At 37.0% G+C, this 19,771-nt stretch overlaps 4 gene segments (V, D, J or C); all 4 read left to right on the top strand.

Moving 5' to 3' along the window:
- Nucleotides 1-2,685: 2,685 nt before the first annotated feature.
- LOC118241164 lies at nucleotides 2,686-5,006 on the top strand. The segment is given in 5 exon segments: nucleotides 2,686-2,754; nucleotides 2,843-3,049; nucleotides 3,798-3,921; nucleotides 4,019-4,605; nucleotides 4,995-5,006. Coding segments are annotated over 4 exon segments (411 nt in total).
- A 20-nt stretch (nucleotides 5,007-5,026) lies between these two features.
- LOC118241193 lies at nucleotides 5,027-5,528 on the top strand. The segment is given in 2 exon segments: nucleotides 5,027-5,094; nucleotides 5,221-5,528. Coding segments are annotated over 2 exon segments (351 nt in total).
- A 1,058-nt stretch (nucleotides 5,529-6,586) lies between these two features.
- Nucleotides 6,587-7,118, top strand: LOC118241177. The segment is given in 2 exon segments: nucleotides 6,587-6,657; nucleotides 6,759-7,118. Coding segments are annotated over 2 exon segments (363 nt in total).
- Nucleotides 7,119-8,636: 1,518 nt separating this feature from the next.
- On the top strand, nucleotides 8,637-9,286 carry LOC118241166. The segment is given in 2 exon segments: nucleotides 8,637-8,717; nucleotides 8,806-9,286. Coding segments are annotated over 2 exon segments (381 nt in total).
- The last annotated feature ends 10,485 nt before the right edge of the window (nucleotides 9,287-19,771 follow it).

Below are 19,771 nucleotides of genomic sequence, written 5' to 3'. Positions count from 1 at the left end.
CAATATCCTTACATGGACTATCAAAATGAAAGCTCTGATATTTTCTTTATGTCTCTGTTCAGCATTTAGCTACTATGCTGCACTTAAAACTCTGACGGGCCAGGCAAAGTCAGATGCTTGCAGATATAAAATATGAGATTTATTTGTGCTCAAAACCAGGGTCAATAACAGAAGGACAAAATCAGGGGTAATCCAAATCATGAATGAAAAAGCAGTCCATGTCAAAAACCAGCAAAACCATTCAAAAACCAGGCAGATTAATCCAAAAGGGGCAGGCAAAAATCAGAGGCGAGAAACTCAAAAACTAGATTCAATACACAGAAAGGTAATCAAGGAATTAATGCTCTGCATGCTCAGACTAACAACGGTGGCAATACTTTGCAACACAATGTAGATTTAGACAGCCTTATCTACGTATTCCTAAGTGAACACAGGTGACTTCAATACTCTGGTAATGATGATCCAATCGAAATTTCATGGTTGGATGAGTCGTTGGTTGGGTGATGAACAGCCTGCTGGGTAGTGTAGTTTATTAGGGGTCAGGCAGTATAACAAAAACCAATTGTTAGAGAACCTTAGAAGTACCCAGCATGACATGTTTTTATAACAAGTTGTAATGATGCCAAGCACCTCAATGATCTGGGTTGTAACTCACACACATACTGACTCATTAACTCACTCACATTTAACATAATTCACTACAAGGGTGCACTGTTAGCACTGAAGTAGCTTTGGTGCTTCTCATCAATGATACTGTATGTCCTTGTTATTATATAGCTGTCTTGGACAGTATTGCATGTGAGTTTTGCACTGCTGCTATTACTGTAATCAAGCATATTTTATTTTGCGGTTAAGTTGAAGGGAACAAGTGAGGCAGAACATTTCTATATCATGTAAGTTTATAAATAGAGTTGAATGAAAGTACATATGTAGAACACAGTTGCTATAGAATTATTGCTTAATTTTTCACTACCGCTTACTCCAGGAAAGGGCTTGCAGTGGATCAGAATAATCTGGATCAGTGGAGCCAAACACTCCGGACGATCCTTTAAGAATCATTTAATGTGCTGTACTGAGACATCAGATGCCTTGTGTCAAAAGTCCCAGCTGTTTCTTGTTGTGATATGACCAGTACTTTGGTACAGTGCTGTGTGATTAATAATAAATACAAGTCACGTTTCTAATGAAATGGTTCACTTTCCAGGCAGGATTAAACGTATCTAACAATTATTGTTAGATCACTGGATTGTAAGTGTCATGTCTGCTCAGGACGCTTCCATTCACATTAGCAGAGATCACAGTCTCCAGAGCATTAGGAATCTTTTATTCACCTTTTTCTAATTGTAAGTCTTGTTATTCCTTGTATTTAAGCCCTGTACAAAGTGTTGATCCCTAACTTTGTTCCTGGATCTGTTTGTGACAGTAGGAATGTTTAGTCTTGAAGACAATTTTGGGGGGCAATCTTGGGGACAATTTTCATTGCTTCTAATTATTTTATAAATGTGGACTGCATGAAAGCACACATTAATATTTTTTCAGGGGGGTGAAGCAGATTTACTGCATTTACATTATCACCATTTGACATATGCAGTTTTGTTCTGGAAAGTATAGTAAAAGCATTTGACATTAACTTGTTCACTAATCTAGTAATAGTTTTTAGATCATGACATAGATCTAGTTTCTCATGCTTTGACAGACAGACATTATAAATCTCATGAATGTAACTGGGACACTCTTTCATGCTTACATGCACTGATTCCATCAGGCTCCTGGTAAAGGATTCAAAAATCTAATTTACTATTATTCTGAGAGTAGCAAGAACACAGCCCAGACAGTACAAGGAAGGTTCACAGCATCTAAGGAGAGCTCTAATTTCTACTTGCATATGAGTCAACTGAAGCCAGAATACTCTGCTGTGTATTACTGTGCTAGAGAGTCAATGTGCTGAAACTGATACATCTTGGGAGATTTCATTTCTTTTTGCCATGTTCTCTGTATGTAGATTAACTGTTGGTCAGCTGTCCATAAATCCAACAATCAGACTATGTAGTGTGAAGCAGTTTCCAAGAATGTACCCCAAATTATTGTAGGCTATGTGATTTCAGACATTTATCTTATTCAAGGAATCTAACCAAGTTTCCTTGCATATATGGAAGTGTTTACCTTGTTATAAATTATTTTTCTAATGCAATCTAATGTAATCAGCATAATTCACTCCTGCACAGGTTAGGTCTCCTGGGGACTCAGAAAACGTGTCAGGTCCCTGGATATGCTGTCACTGATGCTGAGACAGGTTTGACCAGACAGAGTCCAAGGTAAGGGATGCAGTTTTTTTAAATCAATGATATGTTTGTATTTTATCGTCACACAACTTTACTATAATTGTGAAATTTGAATTTCTTGATTCTTATTGAATTTAATACTAAAGGCATGTCCAACACAAACCTAAATATATAAACTCATCTTAAAAACCAAGATCAATAAAAATATTAATTCATGTTCCATTTGCACCACAGCAGGGTGCACCCCTCACTAAAAATACAAACATGTCTAATGTACCCTCACTAGCCATGCAGCATTTGTCATGTGATTGACTTGTTATGCAAAGGTCTCATGGAACTTCCTTATATTTAGAGGAACAGGCTGACAGTCTGTAGATGAACTCCGGGTGTTTAATAACTCTAATGAGTTTCAGCTCTAACCAAACCATGTTCCTCACATCTACGCTGGTGCTGTTACTGCTGATTACAACACGTGAGTCTTGTATCTGTTAGTAACCATTTTAAAGCATAATGATCATTTTAATGCACTGTGATATTATTTGCTTTGTGCATCTGTTTAGGTGTGCAGTCCCAGGTTGTCCTCACCCAGTCTGAGCAGTCACTAGTAGTTGCTCCAGGTGGATCTCATAAACTGACCTGTGCCTGTAGTGGGTTCAACTTGGGCAGCTATAGGATGCACTGGATCCGTCAGGCTCCTGGGACAGGACTGGAATGGATCATGCACTACTACACTGACTCTAGTAAAGGCACAGCCCAGGCAGTACAGGGCAGGTTTAGTGGATCCAAAGACAGCTCTAATTTCTACCTTCATATGAGTCAACTGAAGCCAGAGGACACTGCCATGTATTACTGTGCTAGAGAGTCACTGTGAGAGGACTCATACAGACAGCTGTACAATAACTCTAAAATAAAAAATATAGTAAAATGAGCAGTAGGAAAACACTGGTCAAAAAGGCAGTGATCCTCATAGTAAAATTGTAGCATGCTACTTTTAATCTGAACTTTTATATATATATATATATATATATATATATATATATATATATATATATATATATATATATATATATATATTTCATACAGTCATCATAAAACATAAAATCCATTTAAACATCATATGATAAGAATTCTTTCTTTCTTTCTTTCTTTCTTTCTTTCTTTCTTTCTTTCTTTCTTTCAAACATCATTAAGAAGTATTTGCTGTGCTTCTTGTCTATTTTCAAAAGTTTGTAAAGCCTCAACATAACATAAATTTTGTTTGTCATTCATATCCCCATCCTTCTATTTGCAATAAAAAGATTTACGAGGATCTCCTCATAAAGATGTTAAGAGGAGTACCGCATGTTAGAGATCAGTGTGAATTCTGCCCAGAAAATATTCCCCTTATATTTCACGTGTATTCCAGTAGAGTGCGCCTTTCACTTTAAAAGCAAAACAATCTGATTTAACTGCAGTCAGTAATTTTTTATGCTGTTCCCTCATTATGCAAATTTTTCATTGAACTTTTCTGTACAGAAATAAGAAGAGAGACATTCTGCAGAGGATCTCTGACACTGTGTCACAAGGATCTTATTTATCATGTCTGGATTCATTCATGCCATGTTCCTCATATGTTCACTGCTGCTACTGATTGCCACTTGTGAGTCTGTAACTCTTGTACTGGAAAACCACAATAAATCCTTAAATGGACTATCAAAATGAAATCTCTAATAATGTTTTCTTTATGTCTCTGTTAGGTGTCCACTCTCAGATTGTCCTCACATAGCCTGAGGAGTCAGTAGTAGTGGCTCCAGGTGGATCCCACAAACTGACCTGTGCCTGCAGTGGATTCAGTGTGGGAGCTGCTGATGTGCACTGGATTCGTCAGGCTTCCCTTTTACACGACATACTTAAAGATGATTTATTTTAGGACTAGTGGAAATGGGCTGTTTTTCCAACATGTGGAGACAATTTGCTATCTGTTAGTCATAGGCTTACTTTTTAAAGTTCTAATATAAGGACTTTTTCAACAATTGTTTTATACTTATGAAACACTACAAGAGCATATCTGTTGACATATAAGTAAAAATATAAATGCATTAAATAGACCAATAAATTTAACAGTGAGTCCTGATGTCCCATACCAGTTTGTCCTCACACAGTCTGTGCATTCATTGTAGTGGCTCCTGATGGAGCCCACACACTGATCTTTGCCTACAGAGGGTTCAGTGTTGGAGAGTCCAAAAATCAGCATGTGCTGGATCTGCCAGGTTCCTGGGAAAAGACTCAAGTGGATTGTTTTCTATTATTCTGAGTAGCAAGAGCTCAGCTCATGCAGTACAGGGTAGGTTACCAGCATCTACTGAAACTATATTACAAACTTGATTGTGATAAAGATTATGATTTAAAACATTGAAGTTTATTAAGAAATGTTTCCTTTGCAACCTTGTAGGATCATGAATGTTTCCTTTCCTAAAAGGAAAAAAAACCAAAAATAAACAAAGAAACAAATAATTAGCTGAATGTGAGACATCATGAGATTGTATTTTTATAGCCACTGTTTTCTTTGTACTTTTAAAATAATGGCTTCTTATGTTTCTTTATGTTTATTCTCAAAAAGCAGCTTGCAGTGACATTGCACTTGTCCATAATCCATGTCTTAAATACCTTTTTCTTTCATGGGTATCCAGATATGCAAATGCAAGCTTCCCACCTCAATCTCTCTCTATTTAGGTGATGAGGCAGTTAAGATATGGAGAGCAGAGATCACTCCAGAACAACAACACAACCATGTTCTCCACACCTCTTCTGCTCCTGCTGGCAGCTGCATCCTGTGAGTTATTGATTTATGTATTTAACTTCCTGCAAACACAGTCCTATTTTGATGACTTTTAAATTCAAGATTGAAGTGTAATTTTTTTTATTGGCAGTTAATTACATCATATTATTTTATTTACAGATGTGCATGGTGAAGAACTGACTCAGCCTGCTTCCATGACAGTGCAGCCAGGCCAGAGTCTGTCCATCAACTGCAAAGTCTCATATTCAGTTACTAGCTGGTACACAGCTTGGATCCGACAACCTGCAGGAAAAGCCCTAGAGTGGATTGGGTATATCAGTAATAGTGGGGGTACAGCTTACAGTGATAAACTAAAAAACAAGTTCAGCATCTCTAGAGACACTGGCAGTAACACAATAACATTACAAGGACAGAATCTGCAAACTGAAGACACAGCTATGTATTACTGTGCAAGAGACTCACAGTAAGAAGAGCTAGTGGTTACGCTTTACAAAAACCTTGTGAACTTGGTTTGTGATGCACTCCCAAGGCAACCATTTAATCCAATAAATGCTTATGGATTCATCTCAGTTCAGATTGCCATGTTAGTCAAATTTGAAATGAAATGAAAATATAATTTATATTTAGAATAGCTTAATATATAGAACAGGTAAAAGGATTGGTGAGCTTTTCAGTTCTAGCTAACTGACCAGTTGCACAAAAACCATGTTCCTCATATTTACACTGAAGCTGGTGATAACCAGACTTAGATTTATTTGAATGAGGACTGCAGACCATCAGTTTTAAGGCATAATAGGGATTAATTTTATTATTTTATTATTTATAATTTTACCAATTAATCCAGTAAATGCTTATGGATTCATATCAGTTCAGATTGCCATGTAATGCAAATTTCTCAATTAAGAATTCATTAATATATAGAATAACTTAAATAGAACAGGTAGAAGGATTGGTGAGGTTTTCAGTTCTAGCTAACTGACCAGTTTCCATTCTACAGAAACCATGTTCCTCACATTTCACTGACACTGCTGATAAACAGATTTAGATTTCTATCAATGACGACTGTAGACTAAAGCACAATAGGGATTATTCTTATTTTCTGTAGTAACGTTTGTTTAGGAGTCCAAACCCAGATTGTCCTCACCCAGTCTGAGCAGTCAGTAGCAGCCATTCCAGGTGCTGTCCTACAAACTGAACTTTGTCTGCAGTGGATTCAGTGTGTGGGCACTGATGTACTGAATATGTCAGACTCCAGATAAAGGACTTGAACAGGTCATGTATTATCACTCTGAATTTTTTTGATTGATTTTTATTCAGTGTATCTCCAACAGTAAAATCATTCATCTTTACTCATGTTCAGTCATATACCACCAGTAGACTCTGCCCCTCGCTGAAAATGTACTTAACATCCATCCTGTGTTGTTTCATGACACTGACTTGTTATGCAAATTTCTCATTGAACCCTTTTCCTATATTTAGTGGAACAGGTAGAAAGTTTGAAGAGGATCTCCAGGTAGCTTTCTGCTCCAAGAACATCCAGTTCTAAACCAACCATGTTTGTCACATCTACATTGCTGCTGGTGCTGGTTGCTACATGTGAGTCTTTCATCTGTCTCAGTGACAAACTACATTAAAAGAGAAAATTGGAAAGGAATTTAATCCACTGTGCCAATGTTTCTTTGTCTATCTGTTTTTAGGTGTCCACGCTCAGGTTGTCCTCACCCAGTCTGAGCAGTCAGTAGTAGCCTTTCCAGGTGGATCCCACAAACTGACCTGTGCCTGTAGTGGATTCAGTGTGGGGGGCACTAACATGTACTGGATCCGTCAGGCTCCTGGAAAAGGACTGGAATGGATCATTTACTATTATTCTGAGAGTAGCAAGAACACAGCCCAGGCAGTACAGGGCAGGTTCACAGCATCCAAGGACAGCTCTAATTTCTACCTGCATACGAATCAACTGAAGCCAGAAGACACTGCTGTGTGTTACTGTGCTAGAGAGTCACTGTGCTGGGACTGATACAGACAGCTGTACAGAAACCCTGCAAGGAGATGCCAAAGAGAAGCAGCAAAACAATGTGTTGTTTAGAAGTTACTAATATCAATAAATGTAAAATAAACTGCCTACAAATGAATATACTCATATTTTATATTACATATATTTATTATGTGACCAAAATTGAACAAAATGAATGAAAGAATAGGCAGAATAGATGAGAATAGTTACAAACTGAGCTTGGTTACAGCCCCTAAAAAGTAATTTGACATGACAATGAAATTACATAGAACAATGAAAAGCTGGCAATACAATACAAACTAAGGAAAAAGTTAATAATTGCCCAATCTATATAGTGAGTGATGCGTATTATGTTTATTCTTGCATATCGATGAAGGCTGTTAGACATTACTTTATTGTGAGCAGTATCACGTAATAATATTAGGAAAGTATAAGACTGCAATGTGTAAACCCAAAATAACTGTAATGTAGGTGGTGTGACAACACAAACAAGAAAAAAAACATCAAACAGTCCAGTGGCAGCAAACGGTCAAACATCATGTACATTCATGGTTACCAACAAGCAACAGAACCCAGACTTGGAATTAAGAAAAAAGGAGGGAAGGAGAGGAATACCTACACAAATATTAATAGAACCAACACGGATAATCTGGGAATACATATTAAGGGGAACAATACACATGAAGACCAAAATAGAAGCAGGCTACAACAAAATAAAAATGACACAAGCAGCAATACGAACAAATAACACAAGCAATAACAAACAAGGTATGGAGTAACAGTGACTAATGATGATACTGAACACACACAGGATATATATGCATGTACTTATGAGAACTGAACAAGACACAGGTGATACAAATGAGACAGGGAAAACGAAAACGGACCAGAACAGGAACGGAGAATATGAAACAATGACATGAGGCAGGGAAACCATGGAGACAAAGATGCTAGGAGGGGCCAATCAGCCAATCATGACAGGTGCTGGCAAGTTCAAGGGGTGGGACAGCCCAGGTGCATGCACATAGGGTGCTGTTCACGTCATGAAAAAGTTTGAAAACAGGTGGCATTTAAATGACTTCTTGAGTTTACCAGCATAATTCACCCCTGTTCAGGTTAGGTCTCCTGGGGACTTAGTAAATGTGTCACGTCTCTGGATCTGAGATCACTGGTGCTAGGGCAGGTTTGACCAGATGGAGTCCAAGGTAAGGGATGCAATTACCTGAAATCAATTATGTGTATTTTACAGACATACAGCTTTTCTATAACAGTAGAATTTTAATTTCTTGATTCTTACTCAATTTAATACTCAAGGCATGTCCAGCACAAAACTTAAAAATGCAAAGTCATGTTAAAGACCAAGATCACTACTCAGTATTCATTCATGTTTCACTTACACTACAGTTGGGTGCACCCCTCACTGAAAATACAAACATGTCTAATGTACCCTCACTAACCATGCAGCATTTGTCATGTGATTGACTTGTTATGCAAAATTCTCATGGAACTTCTTTATATTTAGAGGAGCAGGCTGAAAGTCTGTAGATGATTTCCAGGTGTCTAATAACTCTAATGAGTTTCAGCTCCAACCAAACCATGTTCCTCACATCTACGCTGGTGCTGTTACTGCTGATTACAACACGTGAGTCTTGTATCTATTAGTAACCATTTTGAAGCATAATGATAATTTTAATGCACTGTGATATTATTTCCTTTGTGCATCTGTTTAGGTGTCCAGTCCCAGGTTGTCCTCACCCAGTCTGAGCAGTCAGTAGCAGTCACTCCAGGTGGATCCCACAAACTGACCTGTGCCTGCAGTGGATTCAGTGTGGGGGGTACTGACATGCACTGGATCCGGCAAGCTCCTGGGAAAGGACTCGAATGGATCATTTACTATTATTCTGAGAGTAGCAAGAGCACAGCCCAGGCAGTACAGGGCAGGTTCACAGCATCTAAGGACAGCTCTAATTTCTACCTGCATATGAGTCAACTGAAGCCAGAAGACTCTGCTGTGTATTACTGTGCTAGAGAGTCACAGTGAGAGAGGACAGAGGGAAAGCTGTACAAAAACACTTCCTCATTCATTTCAGTGTAGATGAAAATTAAGAGATCTCAGACAGAGTAACATATTTCACTTACTTTTCCATGTTATGATGTCAAACATTCCAGTGACATGAAACTGTTGTGAAATGCTGTGTGTGTGTGCGTGTGTGTGTGTGTGTGTGTGTGTGTGTGTGTGAATGCTGAGCTTATTAAGGAAAACCATGTGATTATCTTAAACATGCTTTTGTTACAATTATTTTGAATCTCTTGCTTTCCTGCCTGCCATGTGGGAGTAATCATAAGCATCAATATGCACATTTTTGTTTGTTATGTAGTTTTTCTGTTTCTGTACATGTGCATGCTCTCTCTCTCTTTTTCTCTCTCTCTCTCTCTTTCTCTCTCTCTCTCTCTCTCTCTCTCACATACACACACACACACACACACACTTACTTATGATAATCATTTATATGGCAGAGAAGTGTTAGTTATATTGCACTTCGTGTCTAAAAATGATAGCGACGCAATCTCACGGACAGTAAAAAAGGTAAGTCAGGTGTCTCAAAAGGTTTCATTTTTGGACTAAAACATTAATTAGCTTGTGTCATTTTTTGCATGTATGTGGCACACAAATAGTTGTTTCCTGTCAGAGCATGTAGGTAGGAAATATTTAGAATACTTACATTTTAAAGTTTAAGCGCTGAATCTCCCTCTTGAGCGAAATTACAGTGGTGACCTGTTATGTTGATCGCAGCCATCTTAGCTGGTCTGTTGTAAAGAGTGCCACTAAACACTAGTGTTTATCTCCTGTCTCTGCTACACATGTAAAAAGAAATCCTGATGCCTGACAGAGCATGTATATTTTAACAGAAGTGATAAACAAACAACTTGTTGTAGGACAATGACTGGGAATAAACAAGCCATATTAGTCCTAGTATAAATCCACAGGAAAATGTGAGACTATGTGCAGAGGGAACAGAGAGCAAGGTTTATGTACACTGCCTGATAGTGCCAGAAATTAATGACAGAGAGGGCGAGTGTAAGAACTGACTACACGCACACAGGGTTAGTGTCAGTGACTCCACTACTGGGGAGGAATCTGGAAGCGGTATAGTTAAGTTCCTCCAGGACCATGGTGCAACACAAAACATCAGTGCAACACAAAACATGCTACACAAGTGCAAACAGTTCGATATAGTGCAAAATGTCATAAACATTAAATAAACAATAATAAATACAGGACAGGACAAATACAAAATGAGTAGACAGTGCAGTTATTTAGTCCAGTACACAGTACTAAGAATATGTAAAGTGAGTTGTGCATAGGAGTCAGTGACATGCTATACTGAACATAGCAGTCACTGGTAGCAGCCAGAACAGTTCACAGTACAGTGCTGGTTTAGTACAGTACTCTAGCAGCAAGTCGGATAATGTGCAAGACTACAACAGGAGTGCATAGTTTATTTGTGTGAAGTTTGACTTCAGCACTAGTCCGATGCAAAACAATGTGTGAGTGTGTGTATGGATATGTATGTATGTATGTATGTATGTATATATGTATGTATGTATGTATGTATGTATGTATGTATGTATGCATGTATGTATGTATGTGTGTATATATGTATGTATGTATGGATATGTATGTATGTATGTATGTATGCATGTATGTATGTATGTGTGTATATATGTATGTATGTATGTATGTGTGTATATATGTATGTATGTATGTATGTGTGTGTGTGAGTGTGTGTGATTATGTATAAGCATGTGTGTATGTGTGTATGTGTGTATGTATATAAAAGTGCCCGTTTTTGGAATCTGAATTGGGATTGGAGTTAGCCAGAGTTCAGGAGTCTAATGGCTTCTGGGAAGAAGCTGTCTGGAGGTGGGGGACTGGATGCTGCAGTACCTTCTTCCTGATGGCAAAAGGGTGAACAGTTCGTGTGAGGGGTGTGTGGGGTCTTTCACAATGTTGGTGGCTTTCCGGATGCAGCGTGTTGTGTAGATGTTCGTGATGGAGGAAAGAGAGACCCCAATGATCTTCTCAGCTGTTCTCATTATTTTCTGGAGGGTCTTGTGGTCAAAGGCGGTGCAGTTCCCAAACCAGGTAATGATGCAGCTGCTCAGGATGCTCTGTATAGTACCTCTATAGAAGGTAGTGAGGATGGGTGATGGCTGATGGGCTTTCCTCAGCTTCTGAAGGAAGTAAAGACATTTCTGGGCTCTCTTGATGATGGAACTAGTGTTCAGGGCCCAGGTGAGGTTCTCCGCTAAGTGATCACCAAGGAACTTGATGTTCTTGATGATCTCCACTGAGGAGCCGTTGATGGCAAGCGGGGAGTAATCTCGCCTTGCTCTCCTGAAGTCAACAACCATATCTTTTGTCTTGTCGACATTCAGAAACAGGTTGTTGACCTTACACCAGCTCACCAGTTCATATAATTGGATTAATGGACTGAATTATTACATAGGTCTTTATTACAATTTTATTATTAGATATTTAACTTGGAAATATCAAAATAACCTACTGCTACTGTACACGCTGGACATGGCAGCCTGCAGGAAGAACTCTGGAGTGGATTCGGCAAATATGTGGTAGCGGTAACATCTACTACAGTGATTAACTGAAGAGTAGGTTTCAAGTTTCCAGAGACACTAGCAGCACAGTAACCTTTCAAAGGCAGAATCTGCAGAAAGAAGAAAAAGCTGTATATTACTGTGCTCATGAACTACGGTGACATAATTCAGCAACATTCCTGTTCAAAAATAACCTCTGAAGAAAACATTGTTACTGTGAGAGTCTGTTAAAATAAAAATAAAAAGTATATAGTGAATTAACATGACCACATGTTTATTGGTCCTCTGAACTTCTTAATGATACAAAATGGAACTATATCAAATTATATCAACTATATCAACTTTAATAAATTTTATATCAAATAACGACACACCTGTGTTATTGTGTGCATAAACCACAGTGTTACAGTTTAGCTTCCTTGTGCAAAATCATCCATGATTTAGTAATCTTGCAATCATTTGGAGATCTGTCCTCTGTCACTGCAGTTTGAAAAAAGAAGTGAAGATTTTTTTGCCAAATAAGTGGTTAATAACAATGAAACTTTCAGTGCCTAATTAGAAGCAGTGAGCCTTCAATATTAAATCAAATTCAGTTTGATTAGCTTTTAATATCTATCCAGAGGCTTAATATTCCATTGATCCTGCATCCTCAAAAATGAATGCAAAGAAATTAGATCTCACCAGCTGGATAGATAGCAGAGAGGAAATAATGATAGTTTGGAACTAACACAAAAACAAGTGGGCATATTTATTATTCAGCCTATTTAGTCTTGCCAAATATGAACATTTAAATCAATTGATGGCATAACATTTTAAGTGATATAACTGCGCCAAAGAATGTAGCTCACCAAACCGACCAAAAGGACAATGGTGAGTTTAAAAATATTAAATTTCAGTGAATATGTACTGCAACTTAAAATATATTTCTAAACTCACAGTTTGTGACTAACAAAAGAATATATTTTTAAACACTACATTTTCAGTGTGGTGCCAATTCCAAAAAGTATGTGTTTCTTTAAATTCCATTATTAGTCACATGTGTAAATGCAAATATTGTGTTCAGGCTCCCTTCCTTAAATAGTTCACATACTACAATAAGAACTCCCTCCTCTTAAACCTGAAAAACATAATAATGCTTTCTGCATATTTATTCCTGCTTCTGGTAACTCTGTCCTGTGAGTTTGACTTTATATGAAAACTTTACATTTTGTGCATTACAAAGTGCATTATTCATCTTTCCCTATATTTTGTGGTAATTCTAATACTTTTTACAGGGGTCCGTTCTTATGAACTCACTCAGCCTGAATCCTTAATGATCCATCCATGTCAAACTGTGACCATAAACTGCAAGGTCTCTACTTCCGTAACCAGTGTCCATGTATCTTTGATGCGGCAGGTAGGAGGGAAAGTTCTGGAGTGGATTGGACTAATTTATTCAGGTGGAGACAGACCTTAAAAGAGTCTCTGAAAGACAAGTTCAGCATCTCCAGAGACACTTCCAGGAACACAGTAACATTAAAAGGGCAGAACCTCCAGCATGAAGACACAACTGTGTGCTACTGTGCTACATCCTCGCAGTGACACAAATTAGAGGCCACAAAAGCAAAAAATGGAAGCTCAGTGCAGTCTGCTTTCAGTGAAACACTGAAATGTAAATATAAATGTGAAACATGAACAACACAGTAAAGAAATTTTTAACATTCACTTCAGTTCGTACAGAGGATATGCACCTTCTGAATCCAACTCAGTAATTTAATTTATTTATTTTTAGGTTAAATGGTCTAGGTACACTAAAAATGAAAGCTTGGTGTATTGCAACAAACCTGTTTCAAGTAGCATAGTTACACATTTAGTTTCTTATTAAGCAACTGAACAAGATAGAATAGAAATAGATTTATGCTTCACAGATAAATCATTTCTACATTTTCATAAGGATTTAAGCACTGACCTGTTGCTGATAAGTGACCTGATGCTGCTAAGTTTGCCCAGAAATCATTGATAAAGGCCAGGGTCAAACAACCAGCAGACGGTTATACAGAACCAGAGAATTTCTTGTGGAAAACAAGTCTATGAAATGTCATAAAATACTGCAGGTGATTCTTGGATTCTTCACTCCACATGAACAATGTTAAGCATACCTGGCTAGCTAACATATTCTAATTAAAATATGCAGCGCTATAGAAGGTCACAGCTCACACAGAGTAGTACCCTCGAGCAAATTTAGTCAAAAACTAGCCAAAATAAATAAAAGTCATGACCACTGAAGTCTGGTGCTCAACAAATTCAAGAAAAAATGCTGCAGTGCTGTGCAATGCTGTTGTTTTGCAGTTTTGACCAGTGTTTGACCACACAGATTGATTTTGGAACTGATATTTATGAACTGGATTTGTAATGCTGTAATGGGACCAGTGACCAATTTCTATTGCTTTGCCATACTTTTGCAAAAAGTCAATTTTTAAATTAAAAGGTTTAGAGACTTATTTCAAGCTTTATCATGTTTTTACAAGTATGACACTTAATATAATATTATATATATATATATATATATATATATATATAGAGTACCTGACATAAACTGAGCTACAATGTTAGCTGTCATCATATGCTGTGAATGCAACCCGAAAAGTAGATATAGTTGTAATGTCAACATCAAAATTGTCAAATATAGGTCCAAACATATATTAAATTACTGATAATCACAAAATGGAGGTATCATTTCTGTTAATCATCTGTAATTTTAAAGTTCCATGTCACAAAATATAATACATTTCACTGTTAATAATGCATGACTTTCAGAGGTAATGGTGCCTGACTCTCAGGAAACACCTGTGTTCTCCGAACTGACACAGTAATGTAAATGTATGAATTTAAATATGCTTTGTCACTTTTTCAGTATAGAGTTTTAGAAATAGACTTCAGGCTGTAGACCTTACAAAACATTAATAGAGCTAAATAAAAATAGAGCTAAATTAACATTTTCACAATGTACATCTCGGAGGTATAAAAATAATACTCTGTCCTTTAGTACTCAACGCAGTACTTTCTATATTTAATACTCATTTGATGCTTATATGTTCTTACCATTCGACTGTGATTATCATTCTATTATTGTATCATTCTGTGTGATCATTTTTTACACACCCAATTTGATAAATAAATTAGAAGAATGGTGGATCGCCTCCTTTTATATAACCTTTTTTAAAAAAAATCAGTTTATGCAAGCAGACCATGCTGAAATTGTTTTAGATATTTTAATTTAGATACTCTAGTTACTCTCAGAGTAACTAATTTAGCTATAGCTATCATGCTGTAAAACATTGTACCCAAGGACTCTTTCTTTTCATTCTAAACAATAGATTTTAATTCCTGTGAATAACTCTTTTATTGATATACTCCAGTGTTATGGATAATTTGTCATGTTAATTGACCGAACTTTTTTGGGATAGATCACAGACAAGAATTCATTGGTGCCTCAATGACTATAAACAGAACAGGCCTTGACAGGCAAATACCAATCCAAAACCTTCTACATGATTCAGGAGGGTATTTCTATTTGTGTAACCCATGACTGGACACTTATGCAGTCATAGTCATTGGAAATCATTCTGTAACTCATTTCGATATGGTACATCAAACTGCACCAGAATTCTGTTGTGAAAAGAAGGTATGTGGCTTTTAATACGGTACTGTGGTGTATATTCATACATGGACTGACTGAAATTGCTGTTTCAATATGTTTCTTCACAAGAAGTCATTATTCTAGTGGTTCAGAAATTATTTCTCACAACATTACAACAGAAACATTCATTAAAGGGCTCTCTGAGCTGCAGAGCTAGAGGTGCAGCACTCCAACCAGTGTTTTCAAAGTCATCAAGTTGTCTATCTCTCTATTATTATTTCTGGCAACTGCAAACTGTCTTAATCACTAAAATAACATTACTTCAAAACATTATTTATTTATCAAATAATCATTTAAAATGTTAAATCTTGTTAATGTTATTATTATTTAATTAGTCTTAGTAAATGTATATAATTTCCTTTATAAAAAGAATATATTGTATATTCTGTTTGTTGGTGTTTGCAGATGTTCATTCTGTTGAACTGATCCAGTCATCCACTGTAGTTGTACAGCCTGGAGGATCATTTACCATCTTTTGTGAATTCTCTGGGATGTGACTCTCTAACTACTGCCCTCACTGGATATGACAACTTGCAGGCAAACCTTTAGAACACATAGGATATGGATGTGCTAGTGTAACAAATGTAAAGGATTCACTAAAGAGCAAGATCAGTCTTTCTGCTGATACTACAAGCAACAAAAGGTTTTTAAAAGGCCAGAACTTTGTCAGAGGACGCAACAATTTGTAATTGTGCTCGAGAAGCACAGCCATGAAACCTACCATAGTAGTGTTAAAAAATACTTCCCTAATGAACAGCCACATGACTTGTTACTTGTTTAATAACCATTAGGAGGCACTCTGTCACTATTCAGTATTCACTGGAAGGGAACAGATAGCAGAATATCCACAGAGCGTGTAACGTCCCAGAGATTCCATGGCAATGTTTAGTAACAACACCTTCAAAAGATCTTATATACATATTGCATAATTAATTAATTAATGTTTACGTCAGCATTCATGAAGGCCCTTTAAACTTCTTAATGAATCAAAATAGAATTGTGTAACATAGTTAGGAATTTATGTGATATTATTTGGTTCATTTATTTTTTTGTTTCTCACTTTGTTACCTAGTGCACATTGACTTCCACTCAATTATATAATGTTACAGTGTTGGCAATAAATGTGAATGCAAATTTCAATGTGAATGAAAACTCCTTTGCTCCATTTCTTTTCTGAAAACAAACATTGGATCTGTGTTTGACGTGAAATTAAAGAAGTTACATTTTTATGCAAATCTAACCCCCTATATCTGCTGAGAGAAGAAATGTCCACTGGTCATCTTGAACAGAAGTCATGTTCTCTACACTTGTAACTTTTGAGTTGTATACTATACTAATTAAATATTTTCTAGTACAGTACAGAGTGCAGTATAGACTAGTAGAAAGTGCAATTTGATGTTTTGACAGCAACTGATTGTCACCTATTTTAAAACATCTTATCTGTTCACAGGTTCTAAAAGTATTGTGCTTATTCAGCCTCCTGTTATGGTTGTTAAAGCAGGGGAATCATTTTCCATTCCCCGTAAGGTACTCAGCCACAGGAGAGGGGTACACAAACTGTATACGACACTCAGCAGGACAACCAATGAAATGGATTGACTTTTTCCACAGTCTAAAGTGCAAGATCAGTTTCTCTGCAGACACCTCCAGCAACAGTGTATTATTACAGGCCAAAACCTTAAGACTAAGCATACCACAAAGTACCAAGAGGCCTACACAAAAATCCCCAGTGCAAAAAGCTCACACATATTTGCACGCGCACACACACACACACCCACACACACACACACACACACACACACACACACACAGACCTTACATCAGTTCTAACTGTCCACCTTAATAGTGCCAATTTATTAGCTGGTTTAATAAATATACAGTTAGAGCACATTAGAGACTGTAGCCCATCTGTTGTCATGCAGGTTTCTTACCAAGGGAGCACTGATTATTGTTAACATGGCAGTGAAATGGAAGTGGCAGTGTAGTGGGTGTTGCACTGGTAAGAGTGTCAGATAAATACAATAAGAAAAAGACAAAAAAATATTTAGATTTTAATTCTGAATCACCAATTTGAAAAAAAAAGCACAAAAAAGTAAGTTTTTGTGGGTTATAGCCATGAAAATTATTCATTCACATGTGTAGTGAGATATACATATGCAAAGCCATGTACATGTTAATTAACATTGAATATCTCATTCCTGTCTGAATCTGAATTACAGTGACTGCTTGCGCTGAACTAAATACTCCATTCTATAGTGAAGGAAAGTGATCAGATTGCAGTGCCATAAACAGCCAACAGGACTTCCCAAAAATGACTTTAATGTGCGTGTCACATATGTCTTCTACACACAATATATATTTCATTAAACTCACTGAAAGACGTTTATCATGTCATTCATTGTCATGGACTTTTTATTATAATATGTGTGTGGATTTGGTGTCCTCATATTTGTACGACTTTCCTAAGTTACCATGCAACTATGATCCATTTGAGGAGAGGATTTCAGAGGATCAGGTTTCAGAGGATCAGTAAAACATTGGGCAAACGTTTTAATATATTGCATCATAATGAATGAATGAATGAATCAATCAATTCATATTAATAATATTCACCATATGTACATCAACATGACAAACACATAGTCAGCTGACAGACATTATTACATATCCCTGTTTGTGGGTGTCTCGTGAGCCTTTAGTGGTCCATCACTTAAGCCTCACTACAGAGCTGGAGTGACAGTGCTGTCCACAGCAGTCCATCAGCTCTGCAGAGCACAGTAGAGTAGCTCCCTCCAGTTCATCTTCAGCACAAACCATGCTGTCTGTGGCACTACTGATGTTGATGCTAACCAGGATATTCAGTGAGTTTATTGAGTTTAAGAGACTATTATCATAACATGCTAATCTACATTGTGTGACTGTCCTTTCTTTTTTTTCACAGGTGTTCACTGTGTTGACCAGACACAGCCCAGTTCTTTGAGCGTCCGACCTGGCCAGTCAGTGACCATCAGCTGTAAGGTCTGCAGGAAAAGGTCTGGAAAGGGTTGCCTATGTAATCACTGGTGGAAGCTTACACTATAAAGATTCAGTGAAACCCAAATTTACTTCACGAGACACTTCCAATAGTGCAATAACACTGCAAGGCCAGAATCTGGAGACTGAAGACACAGCTGTGTATTACTGTGCTCAAAACCGTCATCTGAGTGGTGGGAGTGTACAAAAACTGTGGAGATCTGTCATTAGCACAGAGCTATCTTTATAAGAATTTGGTACTTCATTGCTTTTCTGTGTATTCCAACTGTGTGTTATATTACCCTCAGCACCCGTTAGCCTCTGTTTGTTTTACCCTTCGTGTCGTGTTTCCTCCATTTAATAAACTGCCTGCTGCAATTGCAGTCTACCTCTGCCTGTTCCTGTCGGAAGCGTTACACAGTGACACTGAAATGGCGGAGGCAGTGTAGTGGGTGTTGCACAGGTAAAAGTGTGTCAGTGAAATAAAATAAGAAAAAGACTTGTGAATTACCAAGTAAAAAGTAGCACATAGGTGGAATAATTTTGTGCACAGGAAAATTATTCATTCATGTGTAATGAGTTATACATGCACAATGCCATATACATGTTTATTAATATGAATATATCATGCATTTCTGAATCTGAATTACAGTGACTTGTATCTCACATTAGCAAAGAGCTATGTTTATAAGAATTTGGTAATTCACTTATTTTTGTAATGTTGCATCACAATGACGGATTGTTTCATTTCTGTTACTTTAGCACAATAAAAAGGCAACTTATTAATAAAGTAATAAATGTTTCAGTTCAGTACTTAAATCTTGATGCATGAAGAAAAAAACCTTAATGTTAAAGAAGGCATTTTGTGGTTTTTGTTTTTTTGTTTTTTTTCATTGAACTGAGGCTTGGACTATAAAATAAGCACAATATATAGGTGTTGTCAACTTTCCTTGTAACACTTGAAATATTACATTATAAATAAAGGGGAGGGAGCAGTGCTAATGACTGTCATGATAAGATGAACCTAAGACCATAAAAGATCTACTCAAAGATCACAGGAAAGGTAAAGAGACAAAACCCAACCAAAACAAAGGACACACGCTCAAACCACAAGGATAGTGATGGACTGGAAAAAATAAAAATGCTAAAAAATGCAATTGTATTGGATTATATATGAATACATCTGATAGAATTGCACATATTAAAATAGGGAATTATCTGATTGTGTTATAGGCTATAAACATAATAATTGTCTCAGAATAAAAAACTTGCTTTCTTCTGTCCACTTTTGGTGTTTCAAGGCAGAGAGGAAGGATTAATGCAAATTCATTTAGTTGTGAATTTGCAGGATACGAGGGGACGAGTCACGTAAAAGTGAAACATACTTT

Source organism: Electrophorus electricus, chromosome 1, assembly GCF_013358815.1.
Source record: "Electrophorus electricus isolate fEleEle1 chromosome 1, fEleEle1.pri, whole genome shotgun sequence".
In the NCBI taxonomy this organism is placed as follows: Eukaryota; Metazoa; Chordata; class Actinopteri; order Gymnotiformes; family Gymnotidae; genus Electrophorus; species Electrophorus electricus.
Note: the sequence above shows the minus strand (reverse complement) of the source record. Positions and strands in the feature narration are given on the sequence as shown.